Raw genomic sequence first — 20677 nt, forward strand, 5'->3', positions numbered from 1 at the left:
CTGGCTTTATTTATTTATTATTATTTTTAATGGTACTGGGGTTTGAACTCAGGGCCTCATGCTTGCCAGACAGGTGCCCCAACACTTGAGCCACTCTGCCAGCCCTTTTAATGTGTAAATTAATTGTATAAAGTAGTTTCATTACAGTAGTTACATACATACATACTTTGATCAAATACACCCTATATACATTACTCTTTCTTAATCTCCCCTCCCTTGTAAGAAGTTTTTTTTTTTGATGGGACTGAGGTTTGAACTCAGGGCTTTGCACTTATAAAGCAGGTGCTCTACTGCTTGAGCCACACCTCCGGTCCATTTTGCTCTGGTTGTTTTGGAGATATGGGAATCTCTGGAACTATTTTCTCTGGCTGGCCTCGAACAGCCCACGATTTTCCCGATCTCAGTCTCCCATGCAGCTAGGATTGTAGGTGTGAGCCACAGGCCACCAGCCATAGGTTTTTCCAGTGGTCTAAACTTGAGTTGTAGGAAATTCTGGTTTTAGGGTATGTTTTTTCATAATTTTTGTACACATGTAAAAGTATTTTAGAGTAGAGCATTTTCCAGGTGTCAAAAGAGTACTGCTTTGGTTTCACTTGACCAATTGGAGCTAATAATTATCCGAAAGCACTCTGGAATTCCCACAGCCACATTCTTCCCTTCTGAACACAGTCATCGCTTACCGATGAACATACGGTCTTCTCACGCATGCACAGGTTAATCAAGACCCAAGCAGTTTTGTAGCGTTGAGTGTGTGGTGACAGCCTACAGCCAGCGGCAGTATTTCAGAGGGCTGTTGCCACTTTGAAACTTGTGGTCATCTTGATGTGGTTTCTTGCCCCGTCAGAGAGACCCTCTGCTGGGTGAGAGATCCCAGAGGACCTCTTGTATTTTTTTTTTTTTTTTTGGTGGGCTTGGTGTTTGAACTCAGGGCTTCATGCTTGTTAGGCAGGTGCTGTACCACTTGAGCCACTTCTCCAGCCCTTTTTTGTGTTAAGTGTTTTCAAGATGGGGTTTCCTAAAGTATTTGCGAGTGCTGGCTTCAAACTAGGATCCTCCTGATCTCTGCCTCATGAGTAACTAGGATTATAGGCGTGAGCCATAATCCCATAAACCGAGCCCTGCTGGGACCTCTTATTTACTCCCCGTTTGGCTGGATTCTTCAGGTCACAGAAAGAATCCAATACAGTTAATATTTAATTCTAAGACTAAATGGAAGAGAAAGTAACAATTATTGTTCAAGTGAAAATTGTTTTTGTTTCAAAATCAAAGGTAATTCTGAAGCCTGGGCAGTTGGACAGAGATGAAAAACATGCTTGTCTGATGTTGATTCACAGCTGTGATCAGAAAGTCTTAGTTTCATTCGTTGCAGTTTGATGAAGTTTCACGGTAGGGTTTTTAGTTTGCTTACTAAGGGACGAGGTAATGATGTATTTGTGGTCTTCACACAGGAAAGGATAGTGTAAGTCCCTGGGTATTAGCGTGCTAGAATGCCACAGACTGGGTGGCTTAAATAGAGATTTACTGTCTCACAGAAGTCCAAGATGAAGGTTTAGGCAGGGTTGGTTCCTTCTGAAGGCTAAGGGAGAATGTGCTCACAAAGCTCTCCTGAGTTCTGGTGGCTTGTTGGCAGTCTTTGGCATTCCTTGGCTTCTGCTGTGTCACCCCAATTCTTTGCCTCCATCTTCCGGTGGCTTCTGTGTGTGTGTCCAAGTCACCCTTTTTGTAAGTCATTCATGTAAGGATGCACTTTGCTGTCTTTACCTAAGAACATCTGCAATGACTCAGTTTCCAAGTAAGATTATATTCTCAAATCCTAGGGGTTAGGACTTGACACAACTTAACCCATCTCAGTCAGCATCGCCCTTCTGCCCCATTAGTGTTTAGCTTGCTTAGGCTGCAATAATTCAAAGCTAAGCTGGCTGAGAGTGGCTGGTCTGTGTGCCAGGCCCACTTGCAGCAGGGCTTGGTATATGCTCATGAGGAAACCTCTGCTTTTAGCTGGGCACCAGTGGCTCACACCTGTGGTCCTAGCTACTCAGGAGGCAGAGATCTGGAGGATCCTGGTTTGAAGCCAGCTGGTACAAATAGTTCATGAGACCCTATCTTGAAAAAAAACCTTTAAAAAAAGGGCTGGTGGAGTGGCTCAAGATGTAGGCCCTGAGTTCAAACCCCAGTACCACACCAGAAAAAATCTCTGCTTTCTGCCGTTGCTGTCTTGGTGCACAAACCTAGGGACCTTAGTTCAAACCACCTTTTATTTGCAAGTTATAAGACATCCTCTTTGAAGTGTCTCCTAAATCATGCACCCTTCCCTCTGCTTCTAAGTTCACCCAGTGGGAAAGCAGCACTCAGGGCCCAGGAGTCAAGGGAGGCTGGTCTAGCGGTGAAGGGTGCCAGCACTGGACTCTGACCAGCTGGGGCGATCTCAGCTGCACTGTGTGATCTGCAGCACATCCTTCACCTTTCTGAGCCTTGGTTCCCTTCTCTGTATAGTGGGATGGCAAGAGAATGTCTGAAGCAGTTGCTGGGAGGGTTAAACATAAGTGAGATGGTACTGCTCTTGCTGACCAGGGTTGGTACGTGGTGGGCTTTGCATATTAGCCGCTGCTAACAATTTAGCTGGGGCCCAGTAGTAAATACCCCTAGCTGTCATCACCCCTAGCTCACTCTGCCTCCAGGTGCAGGTCTCCACCTCCATTTGGGGAGCCTCCACTAGCTCCCCGTTACCTACTAACTTCACATTTTGTCATTCAAGGCTCCTCAAGTGGATTAATATCCTCAATATATAAAGAATTCCAAAGAACAAGTAATCCAGTCAACAAACAGGCAATTAAATTGAATAGACAATTCTCAAAAGAAGTACAGATGGCCAATAAATCCATGAAAAAATGTTCAACATCTTTAGCCATCAGGAACATGCAAATCAAAACAACACTGAGATTCTACTTTACACCAGTCAGAATTGTTATCATCAAGAAAATGAACAACAAATGCTGGTGAGGGAGTGGGAGGGGAGACCACTAATGTACTGTTGGTGGGAATGTAAACCAGGGCAGCCAGTATGGAAATCGTATGGAAATTCCTGAACAAACTAAAAATAGACCCACCAAATGATCCTGCTATATCATTCCTGGGCATATACCCATGGGAATCAAAATCAGCATACCTGCACACCCCTGTTTATAGTAGCACTGTTCATCATAGACATCTATGTGATCAACCTAGGTGCTCATCAACAGATAAATGGACAAAGAAAATGTGATACACACACACACACACACACACACACACACAGAGGAGTATTATTCAGCCATGAAGAATAAAATTGTGTCATTTGCAGGAAAATGGATGGAACTGAAGATCATCATGTTAAGGAAATAAGCCAGACTCAGACAAATTTTACATGTTTTCTTTTATATGTGGAATCTAAGTGTTAAAAAAAATAGACATGAAAGTAGAAGGAAAACTATTTGGGAAAGGAAAGGATGGGGGAAGGGAGGGACAAAAGAGTGATAGGGAAGGGTGAATGTGATCAAAATACATTACATACCTGTATGAAGATGTCATAATGAAACCCACTATTTTGTATGGTAAAAACAAGGAAATGAAGGCTCCCCAGGTGGCCAGTCCAAACTCCCCTCCATTCCCTCCAGCTGACCTCATTAGCTGCTGGTCCTCTGCCTAAAGCCTACTTTCCAGCCCACACCTTCCTCCGCTCCTTCCCCCAGTCAGCCTCATGTTGCCTCTTTCTACCTTGGCATCAAATACCTGCCTTTCATTCCTCCCAAGTCTGTCCCTGTGACATTCTCAGACTGGCTCAACTATCACTCATCTACAGAACACTTCCTCTTTTCTTGAGCCCCGCTGCACCCTTTAGCCTTTCTTCTGTAGGGCTTAGCACCCTCTGCTTTGAACAGCAGTGCTGGGAGGGTGAAAAGTGGGGCTCAGCTTTTACTGCCACAGCACAGGGACAGGGCTAGGAGCAGAGAGGGCAGTGCAGGCAGTGTATGTGCTGAGTGCTCAGCATCCACTGTTCTGTACATGGCTTGGTAACTCTTCCACAGATACCACAATCCCAAACATACCACGCTGTGAACCAGAGACCCAGCTAGAAAGTAGGTCAGATCTGAAGTCCTGGCCATCTAACACCAACCACCAATGGATGGTGGGAGTGGTGAGCAGACTTTCAGGTTGGCATTATAATTAATCGGGTGGTGAAATCTGGGATTGCCTGAGGTGATAGAGCATGTTAGTGACCTTGCCCCCCAGCACAACAGGTCACTGTTCTTTGGCACAGAGAAAGCCACACCTCTTGCCCCTGTGGAACTTCTCCCATTGCAGCATCCTTGTGTGGGAACAGCTTGTTCTCAGATGTAGCTGTGAAGGATATTCGTTCAAACTCAGATACATTTCTGGGCAGCTGTCTCTTGAGTGGTTTTGGTCAAGTTGTAGAATATGGTTATAGCTTGGAGGCAGGACATGACCTTCTGAACTAGGCTCTTACCTGTATCAGTCAGGCTTCTCCAGAAAAACAGAACGAGTAGAGTATGATGAAATAGGCATGCCCACATTTATTTCAAAGCATTGGCTGACATAGTTGTGGAGGCTGGCAAGTCCAGACTGTAGGGTGGGCAGCCACAAACCCTCGCAACTCAGCAGGAGCTGGGATTGCAGACTTGCAGCTGAATTTCTTCCAGGGAGAATTCATTTTGCTCTTGAAGCCCTTCAGCTGATTAGATGAGTACCAGCCAGCTTATTGGAGGTATTTAAAGTCAGCTGGTTGACTGCAGATGCAACCACATCTACAGATGCCTTCTGGGCAACACTGTGGCTATTTTTTTTGAGTCCCTGGATACTGCAGCCTAACCCTGTTGACATGTAAAACTAACCATTTCCACTCTACCTCTTCCTGGCAGCTCCTTTGAGGCTCACTTCCCAAGCTGGTGACAGAGGAGCATGGGCATCTTTCCTGGACTGTTCTTTTTGTGAGAATTAAATGACTTGTGTTAGAGGGCTGGTTCAGTTCCTTGCATATTAAAAGATGCAGGTGATTAATTGTTTCTGCTACTGAGCTCCAGGTCAAATCTCCAGGAAACCCCTTGTTCTCTACAGGAAGTTGCCAAAGACTGCATGAAAGGAACCCTGCCTTCCCCAAGGGGGAGGTTGTACTGGAAATGATCAGATGGACTGGGGCTGCTGGCGCTGAGAAGGTCAGATGGGGAGGGGACCAGAGGAGCTGCTTTGTGCAGGGAGCCCAACCCAGGGGCAGGCAGAAGCTTTCCTGAAGCTGTGCAGTGGCCAGGACTTCTTCAGGGAGGCTAGTGACTGCAGCAGGCAGTCACCTGGGGCACTCAATGAAATGCACATTGCCAGACCTACCCCAAATTTAATGAATCAGGGCCTCTAGAGTTTTTCCAGATCCCCAGGTAGTTCTTGGGCCATCCCAAGTTCAAGGGCCCCTTTCATAGCGCTCTTCCTGTGGGCTCCTAGGGTCCAGCGACACCTGGATGGAGGAGGGTGCCTAGGCCCTTCTGTGGATTTAAGGCCATAGCATCAGGACTGGGCTTAGGAATGTGCTTGGGAACATGTTGGACCACGGTAGTGCTCCAGCTTACCAGGTGTTTTAAAGTTGAGGCCCAGTTTCTTTATCTCCTTTTATTATTTCCCTACATATTCTGGAGAACATCTGCATGGTAAGAGTGGGATAGGGTACTAGCTTGCCAAAAAAAGTCAAACACACACAAATAATGCAGGACTGACCTGCAAATAAATATAGCTTAACATCTGTGCTTATGTTCTAAAGCAAAGCTGAGGTATTAAAAAAAAAAAAAAAAAAGGAAGAACATGAGCTATAGGCATGGCTCAAGCAAAGCTCTGCGTTCAACCCCAGTACCACAAAAACAAAACTGTACCAAAAAAAACTACCAAACTCTTAGCCGAGCATGGTGGCACATGCCTGGATTCCCAGCTACACGGGAGAGACAGGGAGAAGGATCACGGTTCAAAGCTGACCCAGGCAAACACTGTGATACCCTAAAGGAAAAGTAACAAGCAACCAGGGCTGGGGGCGTGGCTCAGGTGGTATGGCCCCTGCCTCATAAGTGCAAGGCCCTGAGTTCAAACCCCAGTACAAAAACAAGGGAAAGACGAAGACCAGAACAGGCAAGAAACTTCCTGAAATGTCCTTTTTATATCACTGATGGGGTGTGAGTCACATGGGTGCCTCCCTCTGCCAAATTTATAGCTAAGGTTTCCACATCTCTGTCTGCGCACATCTTACACCCTGACCCGTGAAAGCATGGGAGGGGCGGAGGTATTGATGCTATAAGAAGGTGTGTTAATTATTGAAACTGGCTGATGGCTACATAGAGTTCACTTATAGTGTTCTGTAATCTGTTTATGTATTTGAAATTTTCTGTAATTAAAAAAATACAAAAACATCGTGCATTTTGAGGACCAGCTGGCCTATGTGGCCTGCGAAAGTAAACTCCTATTAAGTATGTAGGTCGTAAGAGAATCCCCAGCTTGCAGGAGGGGGTGTATGCAGGAGAAGCGGCTCCATTTAAAATCATAACCTGCAGGGCGGCACTCAGGTCATCCTAGTCTTTTGTTTGGAAGCATGTCTGTTCTACAAATGCCTCCAGGTGGGGAGTCAGTGAATATGGGCCTCTTGTGTCATAGCTTCAGCCACCTGGAGGATGTCTGCCGATATCTTAGCCATTCCCTGTCTCCTCCAGGGGCCTTCAGAACTGAGTTTAGCTTAGCTCACATTTTGTTAGAGAGGGTTTTTAGCAGATATTACATGTGAACTCTGTCTCCATCATCTAGCTTCAATTCATGGCAGGTCTTAATTCATCTATAGCTCCCTCTTTCTGCACCAGGTGGTTTTTTTTTTGGTTTGGTTTGGTTTGGTTTTCAGTGCTGTGGATGGAACCCAGGGCCTCATAAATGCTACACCCCAACACCCCCCCCCAAGAAAAACTCTTAATTCTTCGCATTACTGTCCTTGGCCCAGAAAATGTATAAATCGTTCAGTATGTCTCCTGAAATTTTAAGGACTTTTCTGAACCTAACTACAATGCAATTAGCACAACTGCAAGAAATTTTTTTTTTTTTGGTTGTACTGATTTTTTTAAACCAGGGCTTCCTGCTTGCTGGCCAATCACTCTATCACTTGAGCCATACCCTCAACTGTATTTGATCTGGTTATTTTGGAGATTGGGTCTTGCTCTTTGCCCAGGCCTGCCTGGATCATGATTCTCCTATGTGTAGATTGGGTCTTGCTCTTTGCCCGGGCCTGCCTGGATCATGATTCTCCTATGTGTAGCTGGGATGACAGGCACCCAGTTTTCTGTAGAGATGGAGTCTCGAGAACTCTCCCCACCCCCAGGCTGGCCTCCAACCTTGATCCTCCCAATCTCAGCTTCCCAAGTAGCTGTGATTGCAGGCTAGAACCACTGCATCTGGTAGAAGAATTCTTTAATGTCAACACATATCTAGTCTGTGTTCAAATGTCCCCATTTATCTCATGAACATGCTTTCATGGTTTATTTTAAGCTAAGTCCAAACAGGAGGCAAACCTTGCATTTTACCCAGCTGTTTTGCATGATACAGTAGTGTGCAGGTAGGCTCTTCCTTTGCTTTGTGGTATCAGCTGTTCCACCACCTGTTGGAATGTGTGCTGTAAAGCAGGCAGAGCCTGTGTGGGTAGTGGTAGCAGGAAGCATATATCCCCCTAAGTGGCTCAAATGAAGACACTTGAATGACTTCTTCCAGCCATGTGGGAGTTGCAGACAGTTGTGCCTTTAGGACCTCTGTGGGTAGGGGTGTAAGGGAAGGAGGAAGATCCTGACCTCTTCTTTCCCCACCCTGCAGTTCTGCTCCTGCCTTCTCCAGGTAAATCCAGCTGAACACCAGCCAGCACGGGAGTCCTGGGTTAGCAGGGGTCAACTGCTAGTGGGATGCACATGGATCTGGAGGGGCAAATAACCCCTTAGTACTGGGACTAAGAACTGGCTATGAAACAGAAATGCCAGGCTGGCAGAGTATCAAGTGATAGAGTGCCTGCCAGCAAGAGTGAGGCCTTGAGTTCAAACCCCAAGACTGCTCCCCTCCCCCCACCAAAAAATGCCTGCAGCGAAACCTTGATTCTGTCATTCACTAGCTGTGTGACTTAAGACAAGTTGTTTAGCCTGTGCCTCAGTTTCCTCCTCTGTATGTGTATGATGACAGCACCTACCTTGCAGAGAAGTTGAGCGACTTAAATAATGTCCATGGTGCCTGGCCCACAGAGAGTGCTCAATAAACATGAGCTGTAATTATTGTAAACAGGACACAGTCTCTTTATCTGACTCCTTGTTTCTCTCTAGACCTGATGACTTCAGCTTGCCTCCATCCTACAGACAGCCTCAGAGGTTCCTGGCCCTCACTGGCTTCCTCTGATGTCATCCTACTCAGAGGCACCACACTGTTCTTTGAAGGTTCATCCAACCCTAAAGGTCAAAGCAGGACTCAACCCCTCGTCCCCCAGAGTAGTAAATGAAAGGGCCAGTTATATCAGCTGGGACTGCTCATACAGGGTGTTTTCAGGGGCAGAATCTCCACCCCATCATTCATGTCCCCATTATACAGTGTAATAAGTACATGTTGCCAGTGGACAGGGGCTTCAGAGACTTGCAAGAAGAGAAAATCCCAGCTTGGCTCCTTTCTTCCCCCTTTACTGATTCAGAAACCTTCCCTCAAGATTGCTGCTTACCTGGCAGAAGGTAGGGTGACATAACTTTACAGCCTAGTAAAAAGGAAAGGCCCAAGAAATTATTTTACATTGAATAGGATAAGTGCCCTAAGAGAACACCTAAAATTATGGTATCTTTTAGACAGGGGAACTGGCCCAAACTGGGAAGATTCTGGACCCTTGTGGAGAGTGAGAGGGGTCCAGTCCCCACAGAGAGGGATGTAGTGGGGAGGGCCTTTCCACAGGTGCCACCTCTGCTCTTCAAGTCACTAGGTTGTTAGCTTTGAGAAACACCCCAGCCACCTGCTTACCACAGCTTCTTAGGACAAGTATGGAACCTTTCTTTTTTTTTTTCTTTTAATTGAGTCCCAGCCCCACAAGGGTAAAAATCACCTATACACAAATAAAAAGTAACTTAATGATGGGTTTGACTTACCTGTTCCTGAACCATAAACCTTCAGTATATACTACAGCACTCATAAAAGACATCCCAGGTCTCAGTTCTGTCACTGAATTGAGAAAAACAGCAGAGAAGAGAGAGTAGGAAGTAATTGCTGCCTACCAGGTGCTGGGATCACTCACTCTCTTGAAATGCAGATTGGGTTGTTGGCAAGTCAGTCATTTACAGAAAATCAAAAAGCAGAGTAGAAAGGAGTAGTAATTAATGTGTGTAGAGCATCTTGAAAATGTATAAAGGGGCTTTTTCAACTAATTTCTTAAACTCTTTTAATTGGATATTATTTTATTCTAATTTCACAGTTGGGGAGCCTGGGGTCAGAATTTTTACCAACTGGCGCAAGGTCACACAACCCTTGGATGGGGTAAGCCCTTTCTCTTAGTCGGTTCAAGCCTGAGCCCTCCTTGCCACTAGGCTATGGGCTTTACAGACAGCAAATATAAACACCTCAGGCCCCTTTCACTTTGTAAATACACCCTTTTCTGCCTTGATATTCTGGTCTCTGCCCATCCACCCTTCCAACATAGATTGCTAACTGTCCCGAGTTGGGTTCTCTGAGACTGTTGAGCGTACAAGAGAGAAGGGACAACAAGAGAGCAAGATTAGAAAGAATCAGCTGTGACATGGGTGAAACGTGGTTTATCTGAACTGTCCCACCTGGGCCAGGATGCCCGGGCCTCTCTTTTTTAGTGTAACCAGTGCATAATCGGGACCATGGATGCCTTGGGAAAGGCATGGCCATAGATGAAAGTGAGGTGGCCCCTGACAGCTGGAAACTGGTTGCCCATAGGTCCCTAGGGGTTGTCACAACATTATAGAAGATCTGGGCTGCACATCTCCATGGGCATCACACTTAACTCCAGGAAGTTCTTCCTGTCATCATCACTTATATGTTTCCATTAGCTATCCGATAGGTTCTCAATGAATGAGCTACGTAAATACGTGAAGGGCAGCAGGGAAGTAAGTAAATACTTAAGGCTGTGCAAGCGAAAGCGTTTCCCACCCTGTGGAAATCAGCATGATTGGACAGCCTTCAAGATTCTGCAGAATTCTGTGGACTCCTCCTCCCCCTTCTGGCCCCTTAGGCAGGAAGGTCCTTCCCCATAGGGAAGGTTCTGGTTGATGCTTTTTCCCCAGGTTAATTATTCATAGCATCCTCTTGCCCTCTCAATGGTAAATTATATGGCCACTTATTCATAGACCCTTGAAGTGTCAGAGCTGGGGTGCTGTCTGTGAGGATGTGGGGTTTTCAACATTGAAATGATTAGTCTTGTCTGCCTCTCCTGCCTCTCTGCCTGGCCAAAGAGGAAGATGCAGCAAAGCAGAAATCCCAACTCCAACCAGGACTTCCTGCCCGGATTCCTAGTTCCTTGTCCAGAAGAATACTATATGTTCAGGCATTCATATGCTCAGGCATTCACTTCCATTTAGGATCTGCGCCTGCCTCAGGCCACACCCGCCCCAGCTACCCTGATAATCACAGTACTTTGATATTTATCTGCAAGATCGTGGCTGTGAAAGGCTGCACTTGCAGCTTCTTTAATTATTAAATCTTAAGAAAGAAATGCAGTAGGTGTGAGGAAGTGGGTATTCTCAGATGCCACTGATGAGAATGTAAGTTGGAAAAGCATTCTGGAGGGCTGTTTGGCATACCCAGTGAAGGAAGTTGGAAAAGTAGTTGTCAGAGTAGTTTCTTCAAGAAAAAGAAAAGTGGGGTAGGGAGCTGGAGATGTGGCTCAAGCTCAAGAGGTAGAGTGCCTGCCTAGCAAGTGCAGAGTCACAAGCTCAAACTCCAGTACTGCCAAAAAAAAAATTGCTAGTATTGACAAAATTCAAAGTGAGTTCTTTGAAATCTTACTTCTGGAGCCAGGCATGGTTGTGCATGCCTGTAATCCCAGCACTCAGGAGGCAGAGACAGAAACATTATGAGTTTGAGGCCAGTCTGGAGTACATAGTGAAACCTGGTGGTGGGGAGAAAAAAGAAATTTTGATGTCACAGAAAGCTTCCTTTTTCAAAACCCAGGTGACAGTGATAACAAGACCTTTAAAAAAAAAAAATTAAAACCACAGTGCTGGGGGCATGGCTAAAGTGGCAGAGTGCCTGGCTAGCAAGGCACAGTACTACTGAAGAAAACCACAAATCATTCTTGTGACTACTGAAGAAAAATATGAAACTGCTAGCAAGGCATAAAAGAATAGAGGTGCAAGAGCTTTGTAAATGTTTGTATTGTTTATCCATTGCTGCTGAACAACACATTATCCCACAGTATCTGTGGCTAGGAATCTACAGCAGCTGAACTGGGTGGTTATTGTTCAGAGATTCGCCATTTAGCCCCTCCGTAGGGCTGCTTGAATGTCCTTAGAGAGCTGGTTTCATCAGCACAAGTGACCAGAGAAAAATGTAGTACCATCACTTCCACCTTGTGCTGCTTGCTAGAGGCCGTTCACTAGGCCCAGCCAGGGGAACGCAGCTTTACCTCTTGAAAGGGAGTGTCAAATAACCTGTAGACATTGTTTACAATCGACTTGGTGTTCTGTGTCTGTTTCTACTTTTCAAAGATATTCCCCAAAGATAAGGATAGATGGGTATTCCTCCTACCTGTCCTATGGGTCGTCAAGTATATTCTTGAATCCAGTGAATTCTTATATACAAGAATGTATTTGACTCCCTAAAGTAATCTACATGTTTAATGCAATTCCCATCAAAATTCCAATGACATTCATTAAAGAGATTGAAAAATCTACTGTTAAGTTTATATAGACACACAAGAGGCCACGAATAGCCAAGGCAATACTCAGTCAAAAGAACAATGCAGGAGGTATCACAATACCTGACTTCAAACTATATTACAAAGCAATAACAATAAAAACAGCATGGTACTGGCACAAAAACAGACATGAAGACCAGTGGAACAGAATAGAGGACCCAGATATGAAGCCACACAACTATAACCAACTTGTCTTTGACAAAGGAGCTAAAAAATATACAATGGAGAAATAGCAGCCTCTTCAACAAAAACTGCTGGGAAAACTGGTTAGCAGTCTGCAAAAAACTGAAATTAGATCCATGTATATCACCCTATACCAAGATTAACTCAAAATGGATCAAGGATCTTAATATCAGACCCCAAACTCTAAAGTTGATACAGGAAAGAGTAGGAAATACTCTGGAGTTAGTAGGTATAGGTAAGAACTTTCTCAATGAAACCCCAGCAGCACAGCAACTAAGAGATAGCATAGATAAATGGGACCTCATAAAACTAAAAAGCTTCTGTTCATCAAAAGAAATGGTCTCTAAACTGAAGAGAACACCCACAGAGTGGGAGAAAATATTTGTCAACTATACATCAGACAAAGGACTGATAACCAGAATATATAGAGAACTTAAAAAACTAAATTCTCCCAAAACTAATAAACCAATAAAGAAATGGGCAAGTGAACTAAACAGAACTTTCTCAAAAGAAGAAATTCAAATGGCCAGAAAACACATGACAAAATGCTCACCATCTCTAGCAATAAAGGAAATGCAAATTAAAACCACGCTAAGATTCCACCTCACCCCTGTTAGAATAGCCATCATCAGCAACACTACCAACAACAGGTGTTGGCGAGGATGCGGGGAAAAAGGAACCCTCTTACACTGTTGGTGGGAATGTAAACTAGTACAACCACTCTGGAAAAAAATTTGGAGGCTACTTAAAAAGCTAGACATTGATCTACCATTTGATCCAGCAATACCACTCTTGGGGATGTACCCAAAAGACTGTGACACAGGTTACTCCAGAGGCACCTGCACACCCATGTTTATTGCGGCACTATTCACAATAGCCAAGTTATGGAAACAGCCAAGATGCCCCACCACTGATGAATGAATTAAGAAAATGTGGTATCTATACACAATGGAATTTTATGCAGCCATGAAGAAGAACGAAATGTTATCATTCGCTGGTAAATGGATGGAACTGGAGAACATCATTCTGAGTGAGGTTAGCCTGGCCCAAAAGACCAAAAATCGTATGTTCTCCCTCATATGTGGACATTAGATCAAGGGCAAACACAACAAAGGGATTGGACTATGAGCACATGATAAAAGCGAGAGCACACAAGGGAGGGGTGAGGATAGGTAAGACACCTAAAAAATTAGCTAGCATTTGTTGCCCTTAACGCAGAGAAACTAAAGCAGATACCTTAAAAGCAACTGAGGCCAATAGGAAAACGGGACCAGGAACTAGAGAAAAGGTTAGATCAAAAAGAATTAACCTAGAAGGTAACACCCACGCACAGGAAATCAATGTGAGTCAATGCCCTGTATAGCTATCCTTATCTCAACCAGCAAAACCCCTTGTTCCTTCCTATTATTGCTTATACTCTCTCTACAACAAAATTAGAAATAAGGGCAAAATAGTTTCTGCTGGGTATTGGGGGGAGAGAGGGAGGGGGTGGAGTGGGTTGTAAGGGAGGGGGTGGGGGCAGGGGGGAGAAATGACCCAAGCCTTGTATGCACATATGAATAATAAAAGAAAAAAAAAGAATGTGTTTGGATCTAAGAATATATGGGATATTTGGATAGGGAACGTACTTGAAGAGTGTAGCAGGAGGATCTATCTGTTCTTCTTTTGAAAGGTATCTTCACTCTTCTTCTCTTTACCTTATGTAATGGCCTTATTTTCCTTCTTTCAAAATAAGTCCTGCCACTTGAGCTTTAGGGTCTCCTCGGTTGCCTTCCAAAAGACGGTGCTGTGCAGCTATCTTTCCTCCTAAATCATTCCCTTGCAAACAAGCCCCGGCATCCCTCACCTTCTAGACAAAATCAGACAAAAAACACTGCCCTCCCCTGTGTCTCTACTCCCTCCCTCTAACCAAAGTTCTTGAAAGAATGATCCGTACACAGTTTTCAACGTGTCAACTCCCATTACCCTTCAACACAATAGCATTTGGGTTGTACCTTAAAATAATTTCTGAAGGCCACCAACAGCTTGCTATTATCAGTTGCAGAGGGAACTTTCTGTGCTTACCTTGTACCACCTTTAAGGCATTGCTGCCCCCCGCATGTCTAACCTCAGTTTGCCCTTTGGCCGCCTGGCCTCTTACTGCTCAGTTCCTAGGACCTGCTGCTGAGCCCCCTGCTTGCTCTGTGCTCTCACTGGGAATCTTAGCCATCATGTTCTCAATTATACCTGCAGTTTACACATTTGCTCAAAGTTCCAGACTCATCAGCAACATATGTCTACTTGACTTTTCACATTTTAAATTTAACATACCCCAAAGTGGAATTACAGCTTACCTTTTAAATGTTCTCACAACGATCCACCTAGCTGTTCGATTCTGGAATCTGGGAGTTCTTGATTTTTCCCTTTCCTGCATTTCCCATTTCTAGTTCAGTAAGCCTTCTCCCAGAACATATCATGGATTCCTCCACTCCTCCCTCTGTCACCATCACACTTTTCCAGACTGTCATCTACTCTCATATAAGTCACTGTAGGAAGCTTCTTCACTGGTTAGCTTTTCAAAGAGATTTTACATATTATTTTGTTGTAAGGAATGACTGGAAACAAATATCAATCACTGAGACACTAATTAAACATTTGTGGTAAGAGACTTGTGAATACATTGGGTATTTGCCTTGAGTGCATTTGCAGTCTTCACACAGCCACTCTTTCCCTTTCACTCACCCAAACTTGCAGTTATTTTGTCAGTTACCCTTCCTTTCAGCATGCAAGATCTGAAGGAGCAGGGTCCGAATGGATTTTTTTTCACAATTTTATCTCTAGCATCTCTTGTAGTATTTGGCACTCAGTTAAGAAAAATGATTATGTCTCAGATAAGGTTCTACATGGCATCCTTATTGGTAAAACATTAAAAGCATTCCATTGAATTCAGGAGGGAGAGAGTCGGCACCATTGATTTGTTCATTGTTCTGGAAGCATAGCCACAGCGATTAGACAAGAAAATGAGATATGAAATTTAAAGATTGGAAAAGAAGAGGTAAAAATAATTAATTGATAACAACTATGTACTTTGGAGAAAAAATACAGATTAACAGAAAATGTAATGGAAGAATTGTTCTTTTGAGCCAACCCTTTGTTTTATAGTAGCTTGATCAAAGTGATTTTGCTGTATTTGATACTTCACCCTAAATATACTCAGACTTAAAAGAATGGCAAGAATAATACATATATTCCTCACTCAGATTTTCTTGTTGTTTACATTTTCCCATTTGGTTTATCCATATTAGTATGGATACATACTAATACATATATTACTTGTGTCATTCTTTTCGTTCTGACACATTTAAGAGTTTATTAAAGCTATTGCCTCTCAGTTCCCAGATACTTTATATTTCCTAAGAGCAATGATTTGCTTTTCTGTAGCCAGTTATCAAAATAAGTAAACTTAACATGAATTTAAGATTATTATCTAACTTTTTATATTCCAGATCTTTTGCCCCAATAATGTACTTTATAGCTATTTTTCCTCCTGGATCTAATTAATCTAGGACCATACATTGCATTTTGTTGCCAAGTCTCTTTAGTTACCTTCTCTCTAGAAAAGTTCCTCAGTCTTGGTATTTCATAAACTTCAGATTTTTGAAGATTACCAATCAGTTATTTTGTAAAATGGCCCCCAATTTTGATTAATATGATGCTTCCTCATGATTGAATGGAGGTCATTTTTGGCAGGAAAACCATAGAAATTATATCATTCCCTTCGTATCAGGAGTTATCTGATGTCATTTATCTCCACATGTTGATGGTAGATTTGACCATTTGGTGTCTTCTAGGTTTCTCCCATAGTGCTACTTTTTTTATAATTAATAACTTGTCTGCAGAGTGACACTCTAAATACCTGTTTTTCGTCACATTTTCATTCCCTAGTTTTAGCATCAGTGATTTTCCAGCTCCATCATTCTCTTATTTTTATTAGTTATATTCTACTGTCAGGAAGAGCTTTTCTTTTTCCTTCATTTGGTTGTTTATATTTGAGTGGACTCATTCTTCTATTTATTCAATGAGTTGCAATTCATTTTCCATGATAGGATTTCTGTATTTTGACTTCTTCCAGTGTATGTTCTGGTCATATAGAATTTCTCTGCCATAAATCCTTCTCTCCTTGAGTTTTTCAGAACATTTTATATACCTTTGTTACCAATCCACCACACTCTAAAAATACCACCCTGACCTCTCCACACACAGAGCTTTCCCAAACTAACACTAATCAAGCTACGTGTTTTCCTTTGTTGTTTGTTTCCAAGTTCATGTGTGTTGAATGAGCTTACATATTACAAATTAAGGGGTCCTTGCTTAACAGATCACGTGATTTAGAGATAGAAATTCCTCTGCCCAACAACAGCAAACTTGTTAACAAAGTTAGCCACCTCAAGAATTAGAATTTTTACTTAATAACAAAAAGATAGGACTGTAAGGTAAGTACAGTTGGGGGGGAACTTGTTGGAGGCAGGAGGGTGAATGAAGGAGATCAAGGTGAGGGAATATGGTTGATAGACTTCATATACTTATATGAACTAGAACAATGAAACCTCTTGCAATTTTTTGAAATGAGGCAGGGAGGCAGTCAAGGGGGAGAGATGGTGAGGACGATCTAACCAGTATACAATATAAGCCTATTCAGAATTGTCACAATGAATCCCCCCTGTACAATGAATGTATCCTAATAAAAATGTCAGAATTTTGAATTTTATTATCTTCAAGTTCAGCAAAAGAAACATTGCCTGGGCAAAAGATGACAGATAGAATGAATGGTGACCAGACACCTTTTCCTTCTTTCCCCAAATTTATATAGGACTTAGCATTGTAATTATAGTAAAGAATAATCCATGAGAAGTAGGATTCTAGCCAGGCATGGTGATGCTCACCTGTAATCCCTGCACTCAGGAGGTTGATACAGGAGTTGTTTGAGGCCAGTCTACACAGAATAGTGAGGCCTTACATCCTCCCACCCCCTCCAAAAAAACTTCCGAGAATCTCAAAGTCTTCTTGGGATGTTGTGTCTAAATGTTCAGCTATTCAATCTACTAAAGATGTTTTATGTGCCAGGTCTAAGGTAGGCAGAGGATATACAGAATCCCTGCCCTCAAGAAAGTAGCATTCTAGTGGGAGAGACAGCAGAAAGAAGATAGCTATGATATAATAAATACAGTTTTCAGCTGGTGCAAAATACCATGGAAAAAATAAAGCAAGATAAGGGAGATAGATATTGGGGGGAAGGTGCTTTTTTATATTCAGTCTATAAAAAGGAAAAGTGAGATGGTAGTATTTGAAGAGAGAGGTGAAAGAAACCACAAGGAGGGTGGGGTGGGGTGGATTGGAGAAGAGAGCGTTCCAGGCAGCAGCAAGTGGCGAATCCAAGGCTGCAAAGAGAGAGAGTACCTGGTTGGCCTGAGGACAGAGCATTGGGGTATCCGCTGTGTTTAGAGGTCAGGGGATGATTCTTGGAGGCCAGCAACTGGGTGTCAGAAGCAGTTTCCAGGCCAGGTATAGGCAGTAGTAACTAAGTTAGCTTTTGCTGATGGGTCAAGAAAATGAGAATGAGGAACTCTTAGACTTAGGAGACCCTGTTGACCTATTTCAGTGGAGTAGTGGGGACAAAATCCTCACTGAAGTAGGTTTGAGAGAATACACTGAACCTAGATAATCCTTTGGAGGATTTTGCTCCAAGAAGAGCAGAAAAATGGGAAGGGATCCAAAGAGAGACCAAGGGAGGGCTTTCCACAGATGGGAGGCATTAGTGTAAGACAATAGGCTGATGGGAATTGTCCACTAGCCAAAAAACAGCTGTTGATGCAGAAGAGGAGAGAGGAGCAGTGCAACACTGGAACTCATGAGCAGGCTTGTGAGGAGTGTGTTCATGTGCCAGGAACAGGAGTCACTCCCAGTGTCATGGAAGGAGGTAGAGTGTGTCCTTGAGCTAGATGCAGTCAGGCAGACAGAGAAGTCTGGAAAACCAAGTGGACCACCTAGGATATCAGCCTCCTTTTCCTGCCCTTTGATTTCTCCTTGCTCTGGCAACTGTGAATTTCCATTGCCAAGTTAGTTCAATTAGTGCCATGTCAAAATCTGGACGTCAAAAATTGCAAACAGAACCAGATGTGGTAATACACACCTGTAAGCTCAGCACTCAGAAGGCTGAGGCAGGAGGATGGCAAATTTGAGGCTAGCTTTGGCTATATAGCAAGACTGTCTCAAAAAAAAAAAGAAACTTAAAAACAGATCCTCTGAAAGTGTTTGAGGAACCTTGATGTAAAAGTGAAAATTATACAGAGAATTTAGTAGTATCATGACTGAAAGTGTTAGTGTATAAACAGTAGGTGCTCAATTTTAACTATTAGTGTGGAAAGACTTACCTTGGTAAATAAGCACTTAAAAATATCTATGCCAAAATAAAAACACACAGCTTTCCTGATTACAAAAGAAATACATGCTTGTTGTAAAATATCCAGTTTCAGAAGTATATTCTCAGACTGTCCCTAGCCCATTTTTGCCTTCCAAAGAGAACCACAATTAATAATTTGTAAAAATCCAACTTCCCATGTTTTTCTTCATGTATTTATACTTGATCAGTGTTTGCTTCCAACTTATTTGTTTGATCTATTTTTGACAGAGAACTGAATAAAAACTGCTAGGAACATTGAATTCCAAATTTAATTTACCAATACTTTTAAGTCAGCAGCCTTATAAATGCATGTGATTTAAGTTATGCAGATTAGAACAGCCTGCTTCAGAAGAATTTTAAGAAGGGCAAGACATAAAACTGACCTTTGTTGTAGAAGTACATGTTTCTTTGATACTGAAATAATGAATTGTCAGTCTCGGCTTCTGACTTGTAGGTTTTTGTGATTACTGAACAGTAAATACAATGCCACTTTAAGGATTTGCATATTTGATGAGATGATGGATTTCTAGTAAGCACAGCCTTGGGTACTTTTACAGGAGAACGAGGTACTGAGAGATAAGAGTGAAGCTGTGGATCATAGTTCCCAACATGAGGAAAGGGTGTCAGCCCAGAAGGGGAAATTCTTGCCGCAGAGTAATGAAGATGAAAACCGAATAGCAAATAAACCTGACCAGGAGGCAGAAAAAACCACTGAATCTAGAAATGAGGTAAGCACGTTAGAATGTTCCAGCCTTGCCATTTTGGCTTTCATGTACACTTTGTGATGTCGAGAATGAATTTTGCATGTTAAGTGTGCTCTTGTGGACTTAAAAAGAAATCAGCCTAGAGATTTGTTTTCTCTGGTTAAATTCAAGACTGTGTGCGTATACACACCAAACCCCTCCAGAAACTTGCTAGCAGGTTTCACTAGTTGTGTTTGCCAAGAAAAAGGATAAAGAGATTGCTAGCATTCTGGACCGAGAAATCCTTACCCCACCACCTGAAGAGGGAGCCAGGTTGGCTAGGTATGGAAGAGCAAGCCAGAACAAATCACCTGCCAGCAGGTCAAACCAAATCGTTGGCATCTAACAGCCCATTTTGAACATCTGGCCTCAACTAAGAGGCCAAGCCCAATAGACCATCTTCTTGTCTCCTCATTGTCTCGCTACACTGTTCATCCAGAAGAAGAGTCAGGCTGAAGGGGTTGGTTCTTCCTGTAGCCTGTGCACACGCCCCTTCTTTCACATGGGCCATACTCTGGTCTCCACTCAGCTCTGCTAAGGTTCCATTGCACAGCCTGGCATGCAGGTGCTGTAGAGACAGACCTAGAGGTTCAGAGCTGTAGCCATCTGGTAATTTCCACCTGCCAGGTATACCATTGCAGTTCTCAGCCAGGTACTTTCTCCATAACCTGCTTCAGCATGGCCCCTCTTCAAGAGGTGGAGTTTGGGGCTAAGCCTTGAACACCCTTGGAGGATGGAGGGTACCATGTCTTGGTGCTTCTCAGACAGCTTATTATCACTTGGAGCCTTGACCCTGTAATATTACATCAAATGTTACTTGATTTTATGGAGTGAAATCAGAAACGGCTTTCTTTGTTCTGTTGGTCTCCCTACCACTCCTGCCCCTTCCAGCCTGTTCTAACCTGTTCAAGAGGAACTAGTTCTTCCTGAACTTGGGTAAAAGCTGGGGCAGGCGCCATGACTTGTACATGACTTGCAGCAGCTATTAAGAATAATCCAGTGTAATTCTCAAAAGCTAAAATTCAGCTTCTTCCCTCCTCCTTTCTCATCTGCTGTACCCACGAGGCTGGCAAATCACTCTCAAGTGGAAAAGGGTGTCTGTGGCAACAGTTTGTTCTCCCCTGCTTATTAGGCTACTTTCCCTGGACTGGGGCTTTGGGGTGGGAACTCAGGAAAGGTGTTAATTGACTGGTTCCAACCCAACATTGTTTCCCCTTTACTTGATGGTGGGATACATTTAAAATTGTCAGATTGCATTTTGTAAGTTCTGTAGGGACCTGTGCCCCCATAGCTGGGAGCCCCTTCATCTGGTCGCCTTTTGACAGAGCGAGTGCTTCTCTGCCCCCAGATGGT

At 43.3% G+C, this 20677-nt stretch overlaps 1 protein-coding gene across 1 annotated transcript in view; it reads left to right on the plus strand.

Moving 5' to 3' along the window:
• Positions 1–20677, plus strand: part of Nfe2l3 (NFE2 like bZIP transcription factor 3) — a 30331-nt gene that overhangs the window by 2556 nt on the left and 7098 nt on the right. Inside the window, exon 2 of the mRNA XM_020182428.2 lies at positions 19139–19309. Within this exon, the coding sequence (XP_020038017.2) occupies positions 19139–19309 (171 nt within the window). The remainder of the gene's footprint in view (positions 1–19138; positions 19310–20677) is intronic.

Source organism: Castor canadensis, chromosome 2 (genome assembly GCF_047511655.1).
Source record: "Castor canadensis chromosome 2, mCasCan1.hap1v2, whole genome shotgun sequence".
Lineage (NCBI taxonomy): Eukaryota > Metazoa > Chordata > Mammalia > Rodentia > Castoridae > Castor > Castor canadensis.